Raw genomic sequence first — 16,975 nt, 5'->3', positions numbered from 1 at the left:
ACAAAGAATATCAGCAGCAAAGGACCCCAGCCAGACCCGGGAGGGCAGTTTTGCCGTGCTGGGGGACCCGTGACCCTGGTACCATGATGACACGTGGCCTCCAGGCGCCACCTTCCTGTCCCCTTCTCCCTGCCCTGCATGTCCCAACAGCCCGGATGGGAGGAAGAGGTTGGGACTGGTTAGGCGGCTTGCTCATCCTAGAGTGTCTGTCTCAGGCGGAATGAGCCCTGGAGGGAGTTCTTGGCTGGCCTTCAGAACAGCTCTGCAGGTGGGGACAGGCCCTTCGGCAAGTGACAGCAAAGTAGTGTTGACCTTGTCGAGAACAGCAGCTCATTCCCTAGGAAGAGAAGCACATGCCAGGATGTCGCTTGCTGTCTCACTCTGAATTTGTGAAAGCAGTTTGTCCGGGGGACACCCTTGAAGTCTGGCCCTTCTCCTTTTCAGTGCCGCCAGCCCCTCCCCCACCCCCCGAAAAAAAAAAAAAAAACCAGCAGTGGTTTCTCTTATTTCTCTTGGAGCTTATGGGGCTTGAGTAACCAGGACTAGTTGTTACAAAGAAGACAAGGCTGCGGGAGACTCGTACCGGAACTGATTCCCAGCCTGTTACCAATTTGCGCCCAGAAACCTATTGTTATTCTGCTGCATTTCAAACCTGGACAGTTGAGCTGGAGTGTGAAGCCACCTGAATCCCTTCAGGATCCCTTCAGGAAGGAGCAGGGCCTGGAGGGAAGGAGGGGTGGCTGGGTGGGTGAGTGAGCTGGGAAGAGGAGGCATCTCTGGTTGGTAAGAGCAGGGGACACCAGCCAGAGGGGCGTCCATCTGTCACTATGAGTGATCAGGGTGTGTTAAAAGAGACAGACTGGGCTTCCCTGGTGGCGCAGTGGTTGAGAGTCTGCCTGCCAATGCAGGGCACACGGGTTCAAGCCCTGGTCTGGGAGGATCCCACATGCCGTGGAGCAACAAAGCCCGTGAGCCACAACTACTGAGCCTGCGCGTCTGGAGCCCGTGCTCTTCAACAAGAGAGGCCGCGACAGTGAGAGGCCCGCGCACCGCGATGAAGAGCGGCCCCCGCTCGCCGCAACTAGAGAAAGCCCGCGCACAGAAACGAAGACCCAACACAGCCAAAAATAAATAAATAAATAAATAAATAAATTTAAAAAAAAAAAAAAAAAAAAGAGAGACAGACCTTGCATTCAGCTGCTCATGATCTGAGACGACCACCCCCCTCCAGCTGTGTCATTTCCCCAGGAACGGTGTCCGTCTGTCTGGTTAATGTCACCCATCTGGGAATATGGCCTAATAAGCCCTGTATTTCTGTTGATCCCACAGAGCAGCAAAGGGTGATGCTTCTTAGCAGGTCCCCCTCGGGGCCCAAGAAGTACTTTCCCATCCCCGTGGGGCACCTGGAGGAGGAGATCCGGGTCCGGTCGGCGGATGACTGCAAGAGGTTTCGGGAGGAGTTCAATGTGAGTTTGGGGCCCCTCTTTCTTGTCACGTGGAAAGGCGCTGGGACATGGGATGTTGTGTTTCAGGATAAATTAGCCCAAAGGCTCAGAATGCTTGCATCCATCGAGACACTGTCCCAAAAACGGGGTTCCAGGGAAGCCTGGTTTCTGCCGTGATGACCTTCATTCCCATTTATAAGGTGAGATGGTCGAGGAAGAGGTTCAGAACCTCCTTCCAGCTCAGACACCCCGAGTGCCGTGTTCTAAAATCAGGTGTGACGTAAACACTGTTATCTCGGTAATGTGCAAGACCAGGGCCTGAGTGGACCACAGGATAACAATTTCACGCTGAGAGCAAAGGAGCCCCCAGACCATCCTGCAGAACATCAACTAAACCGTCGAGGGGCTGCCTTGAGGGGACACTAGCTCTGCCTGGACAGCCCTTTGATTCTGCCCAAGTCAGTGTGTTCGTCCTGCTACCGCTGTTTTGGATGAACTTAGTGATGGCAACAGCTAAGATGAATTTGACCAACTGGTCCAGCCCGATGGTAACAAACTGATCCTACTAACTATCAACAAAAATGCAAATGTACATTAATGACACCTCCCCTTGTGTTGCTGATTTTTTAATTTAATGTCCCATGAATTGTGTATCTGCTAGATAGACAGACGGATAGATGATAGATAGATAGATAGATAGATGATAGATAGATAGATAGATAGGTAGATAGATAGATAGATAGATAGGTAGATAGATAGGTAGACAGGTAGTTATAGATGCTTTGATGCACAGGCAGACAGACAGGCACACCGGGAAGTGTTGTCTCGGATTTGGCTGTCCAGTGTTTATCCCTGATCGTGTTTTGAGTTTTCTTTTATGCATCTTCCTCGTATCGTATATAGCCATGCGCTGGTGTTGAGCTTGAAAGAGGACGGGTTTCCAGCAGGGGGGGCCACCTGGTCCTGGCCCCTGCCTGTGGCACCGCAGCCCCGCCCGGCCCATCAGTTCATCTCCTGGAAGCCACAGCTTCCATCATCTGTGAAGGGGCGGGGGTGGGAGGATGCTTAATGACCTCACAGGTCAAATATGAGGCTCTGACTTCGTAAACAGCAAAGAGTTGTACCATTGTGACATCTAAAGACAGCATGACTCCTGCTGCAGACAAGTGACTTTTCATCCAGAAGCAACCCAGGAGGGCACGGCAGGGTGATGGCACATTTAGACCCATGCTTTTGTTTATTTTTTAACACAAGCCTCACCTGCCTTTATCTTGCTTCCTTTTAATTGTTTCCAAATGTATCCCCTTTTTTGAGAAATTAGGTCATAGTGAAAGACAGCTCCAAGCAGTATTGTTTTGCAGTCTCTCAGCCTGTCAAGAGAAGTTAATTCTCCATTTTCAAAATGACTATCCAAGTTGGCAGCTACAGGACCATTTCCCCCACGTCCATTCTTGTCCTATTTCCTCTTGTACTTGTATTTCTCCACGTGGAGGCTGGTGACCGGCTTTGCCGAGGGAGGGCTGAGTCAGAACTCGCTGGCTGTGCCACCATCTCAAAAGCGAGGGCCCAGGAAGAGGGTCGGGCAGGTAAGGCACTTGTCCCAGGTGCAAAATTGAAGGGGGCACCAAAACACTCTGTCATCTGGATAAATTCTATTTTCATTCAGCTTTTAAAAATAATCAAAATTAATGCAAGCAATCCATGATGAACAAAACAGCACAACTGTAAATAAAGACAGGGTCACTCTGGTGTTTCCTGCTGCCCCAGGCTCCGACATGGCTTATCACCACACTGTTGCTGGTCCTGACGTTATTTACAAGTTTGATATTTTGGTTATCATGGATTTTTTTTTTTTTTTGCGTTTAGATTTGTTTAGATGTTGAATTTGAATGTGATTTTTCTTGATTCCTGGGTTTTGGGGTACTCCTTTCAGTTTTGCAACCAAAGCAAGTGCCTCGCTCTGCTCTCCCCACCCCCGCCACCGAGCAGCCTTCCCAGCTGCCCTCCTGCCCACGGCCTCCACTCAGGGAAGGGCCGGGAGAGAGGGTCGAGGGGTCGAGTCCAGCAGCATGGAGCCTGGTCCTGGCTCCAGGGGACCCAGGGCAGCTGCATGTCCCCCTGTGGACCCCAGTTTGCTCCTCTCTCAAGTGAAGGGCAGGCTCTACTGAGAGCATCGCAGCTGCCATGACCAGCCTGCTCTTGGCTCCACCGGTGGCCACGCTTGAGATGGGCCCTGGACGCTCTCCCTCCCCTTTTCTCACCCTCTGTCCTGAGCTCCTCTCCCAGAAACTGTGCAGGGAGACGGATGAGCCTCAAAGTAGTCGAGCCAGATGTGTTGGGACTTGTGTGTGTGGCCAATGGAAGCTGCCATGAACTTGGTGAAGTAAAAGAGGGCCTGGCACTGGGATCCGTTCAGTGGGATGATCAAGGCGTGGGTGCTGGAGATGGGCGGCCTGGGCGCCTGCCCCAGATTTGCTTCTCACCAGCCTAGAGGGCTCGGGCGACATCCTTCACCTCTGCCTCAGTGTCCTCGTCTATGAAATGAGGCCCTCCCAGCCCCCATGGGAGTGTCTTAACACATGAAAGAGGTAAGGTGTGTGCCCAGCTCAGCCCAGCGTCTGCACGAGATGAGTCTGAGCTGCTGTCCTTCTCAGGACGACTTCTGTGAATGTCCAGTCTGCCGTCTCCACCCGCAATGGTAGAACGCTGACCTAGCAAAGTCTGTTCCAGGCCCCCGGTTAAGTCCCTGCAGGTGAGGAAAAGCCCCCCTCCAGACAGCTTCTTCCACGAGCCTCTGTCCCAGCAGGTTATTTTAAGCCCAGTGCCTAAAAATGTCACCTCAAACAAACAAACCAACAAACCCTCTTTAGCCAATTTACGTAACTGGACAATCAATCACAAGGTAGTTTTCAGCCAATTGCTCCCTGCACAGCTCACTCGGGGCGCTGCAGGGGTTATCCAGCTATGGCAGACCGCACCCGCCCCAGAGCTTTCTTATTAGCCCTGTGCTTTTGGAGCAGCTCAGACATGACTGACAGCAGGAGAAACTGCTGGCCTGCTCTTTGTGGGCGGTCATTCTGTGTGCTTGGACATGGGGTGTAAGTTCGGGGCGCAGAGCGCTTCGCCTCCACTGTGAACTTCTGTGCTGCCCGCCCACGGAGGCAGGATCATCTCCCCATCTCCGTGTTGCGCTCTCCGGTCGCTGCCGGGGCCACACGGCTGGGGGTGGCACAGCCGGGGCCATCCTTACCACTCAGACCCCTCCAGCCACTCCTCCTCCACCTTCCTCACCTTCAGAGGAAGAGGGAGGCTTCTTGGTTTTGTTTTGTTTTTTTAATTTATTAATTTTAATAGAGTATTTTTTAGAGCAGATTTACGTTTACAGAAAAATGGTGCAGAAAGTACCAAGTTCCCATATACCCCATCTTTCCCTGCACCGTTTCCCCAGCGATTAACGTCTTGTCTGAGTGTGTTGCACCTGTCACAGCTGATGGGCCAGCATTGACTCGTTATTCCAAACTGGAGTCCAGGTTAGGGGTCCAGCGCTGCACATTCTGTGGGTCTTGACAAACGCACGACATCGTGCATCCCCCACGATGGTCTCAGGCCTCATTTTTATCTTCAGTGCTGGGGTCTAAAAAGCTTTGGGGTGAAAAAGGGAAGGCTCTAGAATGTTGCTACAAATTTCACGTTGAGGTTTGATCGAGAAACTCAGTGTTAAGACAGCTCGATGAAGAGCCAAGAGCTCCGGGCGGAGGGGGTGCTGGTCTGGCGGAGGACTGCCCACCAGCCTTGCCCAGGTGCCCGCCGGGCTGGCCTCCACACTGGCCCTGGAGAGCCTCTGCCTGTGGCCACTGGGTGTGGTGGGGAAAGAGGACATGGGCTGGCTGGGGCTGGGTCTGTGATGGAGAAACCCCTGACCCGGGAGAAGGGGGCTCTGGGCCCCCGGGGGCTGCAGACCCGACTCGGGGCCTTGGCTTTTATCCCAGGCTGTGCCTCGGTCTCCTGGGCACTTACAGCCGGACGCAGGGAAGCCCTTGCTTGTCCCTCCACTTAAGGAAGCGAGTGCCCTTCTCGTGGTCCAGGTGCCAGCTCCAGGTGCCCTCCCACGGCCTGCTGTGTGCTAGCCAGGTGACTCTGGACAATTCTGCAGCCACCCTGGGGTTCTCTTTCCTCATCTGCAAAACAGGAGTGATCCTAGTGTCACCTCATAATAGGTAAGCTGTGAAGGCAGGTGACCCAGCTCCTCCCTCAGTGCCTGGCACATTGTAAACACTCAATGGATATTAACACCAGTGACCCCTGGTTCATCTGATGGTCAGGCTGAATGTTGAAGGATGTGATTTGGGGGTTCAGAAGGCTCTTTCCCACTGTGCACTTCGAGGAGCCCCCCTGAGCATGGAGCTCCCCAGCAACGAGCAAACAGGAAGACGGTTGGAGCTGACAAGAGCCGGGGGCCTCTGAGTAGTGGAAAGAACTAGAAGTCAGGACTCTGGGCTGACACCCGCTGTGCCACACGTCAGCTCTAGGGGCCTAGCTGAGCCCCTCTACTCATTTTCCTCCTCTTAAGACAAAGGGAGGGTTAGGGCGGTGCGTGCAGGTCCCCTGGGGAAGTGGGTAGCTGCTGTGCGGGCCTGGGGTGGCCTGAGGTCTGCGTTTTCAAGGAGCCCCCAGCTGCGCCTGTCCCACTGGTCCTCAGAGCACACCAAGCCCTCAGCAGGGGAGGGCTCGAGGGTGGTCCTTCGCCATCACTCTCCTCGTCCTTCAGCCCAGCATCTGGGTCCTTGCTCCCGGGTCAGAGCTCTGCTGTGGCCGGTTCCTACGTACTTGTGCAGGACCTGCTCTGGACCAATATCGTGAGTCCTGGGGGTTTGGTGGCCATGCACGGGCCAGCCCCTGCCTTAACGCACTTCGGGGTCCAGCTGTGGGTCATCATGTTATCTGCACCTCCGCTGGCCCCACTAGACGGCGGGCCCAAGGGGAGGCGGGCCTGTGTCTCCATCACATCTCTGCCCGGTGCCGGCCCAGCGCCTGAGGCAGAGACTTCCACAGGCAGGAGCAGAGAGATGGGCCCAGCACTGGAGGTGCTCAGAGACCAGATTTCTTGATTCCTGCGCTCAGTAGGGAGGTGACGGAAACACGGTGTTGGATTCCTCACGTTTAGTGCTGACCCTGCGTTTTCTTCTAGTCACTGCCGTCTGGACACATACAAGGAACTTTTGAACTGGCCAATAAAGAAGAAAACAGAGAAAAAAACAGATACCCCAACATCCTTCCCAGTAAGATTTTACTTTTTTTGTGTGATGGGTGGCATTTTGACTAAACTCAGCCTTGCCTTGCAGCTACTGGAGACCTTGCCTGTGCAGGCAGCAGATTCTCCGGGGCTTGGAGATCAGGGCCTGGGTCGACGCAGCGGCTCAGCCTTCGCAACGGGGAGTCTAGGTGTCTGTCTCCCACCCAGGACTTGGGTAGCCTGTGTCGCTCTGGGTCTGGCTGCCAAGCCTGTGTTCACTGTTGAGACCTGTGCTGCCTGGTCTATTTGCCCAAGAGGGGTGCCCCCTGCAGCGGCTGGCAGGGCTCCTCCTATGGACCCAAATTGTGCCTGGGTCTCGGGCAGCTGGTGGCCCTGGGCATCTCCCGTTTTGGACGCAGTGCTCTTGCCACCAGCAACAAGGCTCCTGTACCAAGGACAGAAGTGACAGAATAAGAGAGCTGTCTGACATTGGCAGCTTTGTGGGAAGGCTTAGAAGTAACTGGATCTTTACCATCACAGCTAAAGGTGGCCATGGGCGGGGGAGGGTGGCCTCCAGGGGGTGGGGGACCAGGGACCAGACACATCTGTCCAGGGGCGTTGCTGGATGGGCTGCGCCTTGGCCTCGGTGCCAAGACAGACCCCCAGAGTTCCAAGCTGCCTTTGTAGAAGCTGGCCCGGGAGGTTTGCGACATCCTTCCTCCATCCTGGACCCTCCTGTTGGCTTTGCCATCGGGCTAACAGAAGGGCAGCCTCAAAAAACTCCAGGGAGTTCACGTTTGAACCCCAGACCAAGGCCTACCCTGTTCCAGGGAACCTCCCTTCTCGGGCGGTGCTTCCGTGGGATGGAGCAAGCTGGCCTGTGCTGGCCCTCAGCATGTCGGCTCTTGGTTGCATTTGTAGGGTTAGAATTGAGTCCATCTTCTCTGTAGGTAGGAGAAGCTGTGGCCCGCCTCATCTCTGTGGTCTCTGGATTATCAGCACTTGATAGAAACAATTCTTTCCCATTTTGCATGCATAGGATTTATTTGTGGTTTTATTTGTTTGGGTTTTTTTTTTGTGGGTTTTTTCTGCAGAGCCCACCATGAGCCTGGGTCAACTAAAACCAGAGAAATTAACTAAGTAGTCTTCCATCCAACACATATTTGCCAAGGGAGCACCAGGGAGACGGGTCAGGAGGCCACTGTGGTCACACAGCTGAGCTGAGAGGGTGGCTTGGACCAGGGTCCGGTTCTGGACACACTGCAATGATCATGTTGAGAGGACTTGCTGTTAGATTGGGTGAGGTTTATCGGAGGCAAGTTTCGCAGCTTGAATAGCTCAAGGGAAAGGAAAACCATGAAGGAGGTTGGGGGTCTTTGGAATGTTTTTTGTCAAATAAAAATCAGGATATTTGGAAGTTAACATCTAGTATTAGTTGAATTAACTAGCTTAATTAATTACTTCATGCATTGACTGCAGAACGTACGTGTGGAGGACCCACTCAGCGCCAAGCCCTTTCCTAGGTTCCTGGCCTGCATTCCTCTCCTTATCACTCACTGAACACTGTATCTTTTAAAACTAATGATTACATTGTTAATTAAGAGTAGTTTTGGTGGGAGCTCAACCGGGCGGAATTAGCGGCCAGGTGTAGGAATTACCTGCACCCACCACTGCTCCCAGATGTGATGGCCGGGGGAGTGGGCACCGCCTCCCCGGAGGATCACCAACGGGGACCAGCAGGACCGGCACAGCATCTCTAAGCCGTGTCCTCCAGCTCGTACTATGGAAGGGAGTTGGCCTTTCCTGCATGTATGAAAATGTGGGTCCTGCCTCAGCCCCTCCTGGCCCAGGAGTGCCACGTCAGAGGTAATTGAGGGTGCTGGCCATCCCCACAGGCCCGCGGGACCTCTGCCAGGATGTGTGAGTGTTTCATGTTGGTGGGAGGATGCGTTTACGGAACAGTGGCCTGGAGATACTCGGGGTGGGCCCTGGAGATGGCCAGCTGGGTGGCATCTGGCGTTTGGCAGCAGCCAGACACAGGAGAAGCGTATCTGATTAAACTGAGCAGTTGGCCAGAGATGCCCTGGGGCAGCTGGATCACGGGGATATCGTGCAGGCGGTCCCAAGGCTGCGAGACCCTGCTCTTACTCAGGGTGGGGTCAGGGTCAAGTGGGGGGGGCCCAAGGCCCACAGTCCGGTACACCTTCCCTGCCCCTCCCCCTCTTCCCCAAGCAGAGATCGGCTGTAAATGTATCAGATTTACGAGATGCCCCTGGTGCAGGAGCCCGGTCCTGGATGTGGCTCTAGGGAGCTCTGAGGACAGCGGTCAAGATGCCGGGTGTGTTGACAGGCTGGATGTTCCAGGGGCTCCATGGCCGGTAGCAAGAGAGCGTCCTCTTTTCTGGAAAAAAAGCGCCGTTTTAGGAAATAGTGTTTTGAAAGAGAAGTGTGACTTTTTAGAGTAAAAAGACAGGAAGCTCTTAGAACTGCAAGATGCTAAATGTGACCAGAACGCTATTTTTAACCCCCTGCTTCCTATAGCTGCCTTCAAAAGGGTAAATTGGTCCAAATTATGTTCAACTCGCTTTATACGTGTTCAGCCAGAGCTATTTCTGCCTCAGGGCCGTCAGCCCCCGAGCAGGAGGGTCTCATGGCCGAGCCTCTGTGGGCTGCGAGTTTGAGGTTGGACACCCTGACCGCCCTGTGTGGGCCGTGGTGACCCTGAGAGCCGCACCGGCCTGTGCTCGCTGGCGGCAGTGGTGCGGCGTCCACACAGCAGGTGTCTGAGGCCACCCGCTCGCAGTCAACCCAGCTTCCTTCCATGTAAGTGGGAGACGTACAACCTGTGACTAGGAGGGGACAAAGCAGGGACCAGGACGCGGAACTCTTCAGTAATTAATGCAGTAAATACATATGAAGTACCCACCATGCGCTGTGCCCAGCGCAGCATAATAAACGCGGAAGCGGCTTGATCCCCGGGCCCCGGGCTGAGTCTGGGCATCCTTCATAGTTCTACTCCTGGGAGCGGCCGGCCGCTTACACACCAGCGGGGAGACCCAGGGCCGGGGCCACACCACCTGTAGGGACCCATGAAACCATCTAATTTCTTTTCGAATCAGAAGAAAATATATACCTAATCCAGCCTGGTTCACACTCATCTTTTTTTTTTTTTTTTTTAATAAATTTATTTATTTATTTTATTTATTTTTGGCTGCGTTGGGTGTTTGTTGCTGCGCACAGACTTTCTCTAGTTATGGTGAGCAGGGGCTGCTCTTGGTTGTGGTGCGTGGGCTTCTCATTGTGGTGGCTTCTCTTGTCGCAGAGCACGGGCTCTAGGCGCGCGGGCTTCAGTAGTTGTGGCTCTCAGACTCCAGAGTGCAGGCTCAGTAGTTGTGGCTCACGGGCTTAGTTGCTCCGCGACATGTGAGATCTTCCTGGACCAGGGATCAAACCCACGTCCCCTGCATTGGCAGGCGGATTCTTAACCACTGCGCCACCAGGGAAGTCCCTCACACTCATCTTTATACCAACTACTAATACAGTTGTAAAGTAAAATGTATAATTTTTTTTTTTTTTTGGAGAAAGGGGCCCCTGAAGGCAGAAGTGACATGGACCCACGTAGGTCACATAGGGCCCCGGTTGAAAACTCCTCCACATGTGTGTACACACAAATACATACCACAAGCATACACATACACACCACAAACACACATATACACCACACTCACATAAATACAACACACACTACACACACTGTATACAAGACACACCACTATACACCCCACAAGTACACACACACCACACACACACACACACACACACACACCACACACACACACTCACACACAGCCCTCCCTGGTCGGCCCTCCCACGCTGGAAAACCGCTTGTAGCACAGGCCGGAATCTTCCAGGCGGTGGCCCATCCTGCCCAGTCGGTCCGTGTGAGTCTGGCTGACCTTCCTGCTCTGGGGCAGACCTGAGTGTGAGGACTGGGGTCTGGAGTCCCAAACCCCGGAGCCTCGTGTCCATGTGTCCAGAGGCAGAGCTGTGCTCCCCCTGGAAAGCCTGGGAGAGTGGACCCCGGAAGTGGTCCTGAGGGCACCCGCACTGGTCAGTACTGGGGCCCGATTTGGGGTTCGGAGAATATTGCCATCACACTGTAGGGGCCCCGCACGTTCTGCTGTGTCTACGTGATGGCTCAGCGGACCGACTCCTGGATCCTGAAATTCGTACCTGTCATCATCCCACAGGTTGTATCGAGCTCCTGTTTGCGGCCTGGCTTGTCCTCAGTGCTGAGGTACAACAGGTGCATCCCCGGCCTCAGGACGCTGAGGATCTCGTGGGAATGTTTAAGGAGAATGTCCCTTTTGTCCCATGATCGCCGTGGTTATGTCCTTTGTAGTGTTTAATACTGTGCATGTGATTCCCTTGTCCTAATGTCATGGTTTTTGTGTTGGCTTTTTTTGCAGATGACCATTCCAGGGTGATTTTAAGCCAAGTGGACGGAACCCCATGTTCAGACTACATCAATGCTTCATACATAGATGTAAGTACGCCCAGCCCCCCACCCAGCATGACACTCACGCCTGGACCATTGTGGGTTGAGTGTAAATCATGACCGTTGGGCACGTTCTTCTCCGCGGCCACAGATGTAAATTGTCACAACTTTCCTGAGCACAGTGGCCACAGTGGTCACAGCACAGAGAGCATGAAAGTGCTGGGCCTTTTGAATTAGCACCTGTGTCGGGAATTCGTTCTTAAGATGCAGATAAGCCCAAAGGATATCCATTACAGAATTATTTGTATCACTGACCAAACAGAACAGAGGGGACCAGTTAAATAAATTGTGGTAAAATCATACACAATGGATTATTAAGAATCCATTTTAGTTGAACCTTAAAAGATCATTTACTAGAAATTTAAAATTATTATAAAAATTCAACACATACATATTAACCAATTAAAAAATATATATATGTGTGTGTGTGTGTGTGTGTGTGTGTGTGTGTCCGTGTTTCTGCTTGTGTGTGTGTCTGGGAAGGTATTCACAGAAAAAATACTGGAGAGGGATATACAAAAATAGCATGTTATTTCTGGAATTCCTGGCGAGTTTTCTGTGTTTTCCAAATTCTCCATGATGGATACGTGTTACTTTCCTAACAACAACAACAAAATCCTTCCACAACGATAATTTTGAAAAATTATAAATCTGATTTTATTTTTCTAGGGTTATAAAGAGAAGAATAAATTCATAGCAGCTCAAGGTAAGCTTTTTGTTAAGTTACTTTCTGAACGTGATTTTGGTAAAATGATGTGGAAGGCGATTGCTTCTTTATCCGGTACCAGCCATCCCGAGGGTTTACATCGGCTTTTTGTACATGTGTGCTGCTACATCTACATGGCTGATCAGAGACCGTCTAGCCTTTCCCTAAGCACAGAGTTCAAAGCTGTCATGAATCTCACACAGCCTTGCCACTCACTGTGTCTGCTTCACTGGCCAGGAGTGTCCCATCCCCTGGGAGCTGGTCAGAAATGCAGCAGCTCAGGCCCCACCCCCCCACCTGCTGCTGTCCCTGAATTTGCATTTTGGCCAGCGTTCCCAGGTCATCCTGCTCAGTAGAGTTTGAGAAGCATTATACTGTGAGGTGAGGCAACTCCTCCTAGGAGCAGGGCTTCAAAAGAGCAGGAGAGTTGGAACCCCTGAGAGCATATGCCCCCCGTCTGTGGTCAGGGCAGACAGACATGGAGCGTTTGGGGGCGTCTGTCATACAACAGGCATGTTAGATGTGCAGCCACACGATGTGTATGTGCAGACAGACAGACACACGATCTGTTTCCACACCTGCATGGTTTAAACCCAGACACCCAGTGGTCTGGGTTGCCATTTCAGCACGTCGATACTTGCGTTAGAAAACCTTGAATTTCTCTCGGCTGGCTGAGCTCTACGTGGCTTCCAAGTTGTCGGGTTTGGGGAGCAGCGGGGAAGGGAGTGAGTAGCTTTCCAGTTCAAGGCCATAACCACGAGGACGCTTTAGCCATGAAGACAGCCCTTAACCCTCGCACGTAACCCTCTTTGTGATTTTGATTACTTTCAATCCAACATGTCGTCCATCTGCCCAGGGGTTGTCATCCCCAGGAGCCAGTACTGGTGCGGTTGGGTGTCACTGGAGCTAAAATAGGTTTCCTGGACGTCCTCACTCCTCAGCAAGAGTCTTTAGAGCCGTGGGTCCCAAAATGCAGTGTAGATCAAAATCTTAAATGCACATTCCCTGAAAAACAGGGAGATACACATACGCCCACAGTCTGTCAGGAATAGGCCCAGCTTTAAATGTCAGAAAACCTGACAAACACTAGCTGACACCAATAGAAATGTCTTTTTCGTTCTTATAAGCAGACATCCGGGGGAAGCATCCCCGGGCTGGGGCGGCAGCTCAGGGCAGAGGGGCCTCTTTTATACCTCTCCACCCTCCGTAGTGTCATCCTCAGGGTCACAAAATGGCTTCTGCACCTCGAGGCCCCGTGTCCTTAATCAGGCAGGAAAGAGGGCAATGGGCAGAGGACTTTCCTCCGGGGACACTTTATCTTTTGTTCAGATCCCCTCCCCAGGGACTTCAGCCCACATCTCACTGGACAGCATTACTGGCTGTCAGGGCAGCCAGAAAATGAGATGTTTTCAGAGGAAGGGGGGTTAGACATGGTGCATGGGTCAGTCAGCCTGCAGTGTCTCTCTCTCTCTCTCTCTCTCTCTCTCTCTCTCTCTCTCTCTCTCACACACACACACACACACACACACACACACACACACACACACACTCTGCTTCAGCAGTTCTGGATGGAGGGTCATATTCTGAGGCTTTGACAAGCACCCCAGTGGCCACAAACCACTTTGACAGGCAGCTTGAAACCCAGCTCCCATGTGAATAGCCTTTACGGCCCATGAAGATAATCACCCAACTGGGTCTTACTTGGCTCCTGAGGATTTCCCAGCCCCAGCGGGATATCGGGGGGAGTGGTAGGACAGAATGGGGAGGCTGCCATCTACTCGGGTTCTGGGACCCTGTAGGGTGTGAAATGCACCAGCAGGCCCATCACCCGCTTCCTCAGGGCAGGTGGGGAGCAGCCGTCCTGGGGGCCTGAAGGCCAGGGCAACAGGCCCGGGGCTCGCAGCGACCTCTCTGTCTGACTTCGGGACCATCCTCTACCCACAGGCCCTAAACAGGAGACAGTGAATGACTTCTGGAGAATGATCTGGGAACAGAAGTCTGCAACCATCGTCATGTTGACGAACCTGAAAGAAAGAAAAGAGGTAAGCCCAGCCTCTGAGTCACCAGCACTTTCTTCTCAGCTGCTTGGCTGGGGGTTTGCTTGCCACTTCCTTTTCCTTTCTCTCCCCCCCGCCCCCCTCTTGTCACTGCAGAAGAGAAAAAACACCCGGTGGCTCGCGGCATTTTTATTTTGAAATAAATTCTCTGTGTTCCAAGGATCTCACTGTCCTAGACTGTGATATAAAAATGATGCAGAATTTTCTTCTTTCAGCTGAGGGTCACCTCTGGTAGGCTACTCCATGGTGGGAGCAATGGATTTTAATATAGAGATTTTTAGTATATTGGACGTATAATGTGTTGAGCCTCAGACCATAAAAAAAACGATTTCCCGCTTATAATTCAGACCAGAGAAATGCATTTGAAAAAACAAGGCGTCTTGAAGTAATACTGATTTGTCGTGTCAGTGTGTTTAATTAGCTGTTTGTAATTATGCTAATTATGTAATGCATGTACATTATAAGAACTTGAAGTCTCTAGGCTAAGCTGGTTCATTTCCTACGGGGACATTTCCTACGGGGACAGGTACACGTTGGCCTCTGTCTCCTGGACACGGCTGCCCCAGGTGGGGTGCGTGCGGTGAGCCGCTCGGCAGACCCCTCATGCAATTTCTATTCCACTGACGGGGGCTGGCGCCAAACGGAGAGCACGTAAATGTAGATTATGTCAGGAGGTGACAGAAAAGATAGAGGAGAGTAACGGGGACAGTGGTGGCCCGGGAGGGACGGGGCACCCGGAAGGCAAGGCCAGGCTGAAGGTGCAGAGACGCCGGGACATTCTCATGCCTGGAAGTCACTCACTTTTTAGCCAAAGGGACACAGAACCCTGTAGGATAAACCGGAACACAGCATGATTGTGGCTCTGGAGGTGTGGAGGAGAGGAGGGGCGGCCCCCCTTGGGTCCTGGGCCAGGACGGGGGCAGGAGGGCTCGTTTAGGGGGTGATGGTGTCGCTGGGTCTCAAAGACTGGGCTGGTGGGGGGAGGGACTGCATGAGATGCAGCTGGAGAGAGGCACTGGGGCGGGGAGGTGTGTTTGCGAGGCCGGGAGCGATCTGCTGGACCAGATCCAGGATGCCCACACGCGGGGGACAGAGCGGCTACAAACGCATCAGGGAACCAACCGGGGCTGAACGTCGGGCTGAGACGGGTGGGCAGTGGAGGCCCTCGGTGGGTTTCTCAGCAGTAATCAGGGGCCTGTGCTTTAGGAAGTGAGCTCTCGCTCGCTCTCCAGAAGGAAGGAATTGGGAGCTGGAGGGACGGACGCTAGTGGCAGGGAGACTATTCTTCTCGCAGATTCCAGCGTGAGGGCCAGCACAGGGGTGGGCGCGAGCAGACCAGGAGGAAGACCCAGCCTGGCGGGAGACGTGTGTCCTGCTGGCCTCTTCCCAGGGTCTGTGCGTCCTGGCACTCGGCCAGGCACGGGCCCAGAGGCCCTGATTCCCCCGACCCCGCGCCCTGCGCTCCATCGTCACATCACGCACTGGCCTGGGGCTGGCTGGCCTGTCCCCAGCGAAGCCCAGGCAGCTTGGCTGGGGCCGGGGCTGGAGGGCGGGGCTGCCCGTTGAGATGGAAGTGACAGGCCGTGGGGACCTCAGCTGGGGCCCGGATGGGGAGGCCAGGCGGCAGGGGGGGCCGCCGGAGCGGCCGCCACCATCACTAATTTCTTCCGCCCAAAAAAGCACCGGAAAAGGCTCCACCCACACTTTCCGGTTGGGGAGAGGAGAGGGGTTTTCTTTTGTTTTCCAGGGAGCTGGGACAAGGCTGGGGAGGGCCGGCCTTCTCTGTGTGAATCCTGCCCTGGCCTTCCTCTCTCACCGGAAAGGGGAGGAAGCAGGGGGTTCCCGGGCAGGGACACGGCCCCGGGGGGCAGGGCGGCTGCGCGGGAGGTGTCCCCACGCTCTGGGCAGGTGCTGCGGCAGGACCTGGCCCTAGAAGAGGAGGCTGACCTGGAGCCCCGTGTCCCCTGGGACCAGCTGTCCCCTGGGACCAGGCTTCTGGGGGCTTGTTTATAAACATGAGACACAAGGAGACCAGTGCAGAAGCGGCAGGACTCAGAAGACGCCCCCAGCTCCCCCATCAGTGATCCTGTTGCTACGTTACTTGACATTTTCCCTCCATCTTTCTCCACAGAAAGATCCTACTGCATTTTTCTGTCTCTGTGACTCAGAGCTGGCCTGCTTCTGTGTCTTGATTTTCACCGTTTCAGATGAAATCATTTCTCAATAGAGTTCCCTGTTTCTTAATCGCTTACACTTCTGTTGTGGTCTCCCTGGCTTCAACATCCTGACTTGATGTTGCGAAATGTAGCTGCTCTGGCATCGCATGATCTGATGGGAGGGAGGGGACGGCGCCCGACACGTAGACGGGAGCCATGTAGACGGGAGGCTGAGGGCGTGGAAACAGTGCACACACTGAGCCCTCTGGGGCCCTGAGAAACAGCCCTCGGGTCCCTGAGTGAGAGTTTGTCAAGGTGAGAATCTCTGGAGGGTCCCTAGGAGGCCAAGACTGTCCCGAACCAGGACCTTCAGGGCTTGGTTTCTCCTCGGGGTCCCTTGCGAGTCACCCGGGCCCGGGCCGTGGAGGGGAAGTTGTCTAGTGGGTGTCATCACACAAGCTCTGGGCGCTGGTGAATACCAGCTGACTCTTGTTTTATAAGATTATTAATCCCTTGTGACTCGACAGCTGTGCCCTGTGGGCAGTTTCCAGGGTAAACGGCTTGCTGACCCCAGGGCCTCTCCCTTGGCTGTGGAGCAGATGTCTCCCCCTTAGGTGGGCCTCATGCCTTCAGGTCCTCCTTGTAGGAGGACAACCTGGGATCAGGGGCCAGAGGCCCCATCCCCACCCTCTCGTGTGGCCCTCTGGTAGTTCTGGGGGAGGGAAGGCAAAGGAAGGGCCTCTCTGTGACCAGGTGCCCGCTCTGCAGATTCCCACATCGGCCTCCTCCCGGCTGGAGAAAAATTAGGAACGTTCAGCTG

General features: G+C 53.7%; 1 protein-coding gene across 5 annotated transcripts in view; it reads left to right on the top strand.

Annotated features, from left to right (window-relative positions):
• PTPRE (protein tyrosine phosphatase receptor type E) overlaps positions 1-16,975 on the top strand; it is a 163,234-nt gene that overhangs the window by 129,657 nt on the left and 16,602 nt on the right. For all 5 annotated transcript variants that reach the window (XM_059901024.1, XM_059901023.1, XM_059901026.1 and 2 more), the window contains 5 exons: positions 1,330-1,466; positions 6,634-6,724; positions 11,148-11,224; positions 11,906-11,942; positions 13,887-13,984. In XM_059901024.1, coding sequence (XP_059757007.1) covers positions 1,330-1,466; positions 6,634-6,724; positions 11,148-11,224; positions 11,906-11,942; positions 13,887-13,984 — 440 coding nt within the window. The remainder of the gene's footprint in view (positions 1-1,329; positions 1,467-6,633; positions 6,725-11,147; positions 11,225-11,905; positions 11,943-13,886; positions 13,985-16,975) is intronic.

The sequence above is a fragment of the Balaenoptera ricei genome, chromosome 16 (assembly GCF_028023285.1).
Source record: "Balaenoptera ricei isolate mBalRic1 chromosome 16, mBalRic1.hap2, whole genome shotgun sequence".
Classification (NCBI taxonomy): domain Eukaryota; kingdom Metazoa; phylum Chordata; class Mammalia; order Artiodactyla; family Balaenopteridae; genus Balaenoptera; species Balaenoptera ricei.
Note: the sequence above shows the minus strand (reverse complement) of the source record. Positions and strands in the feature narration are given on the sequence as shown.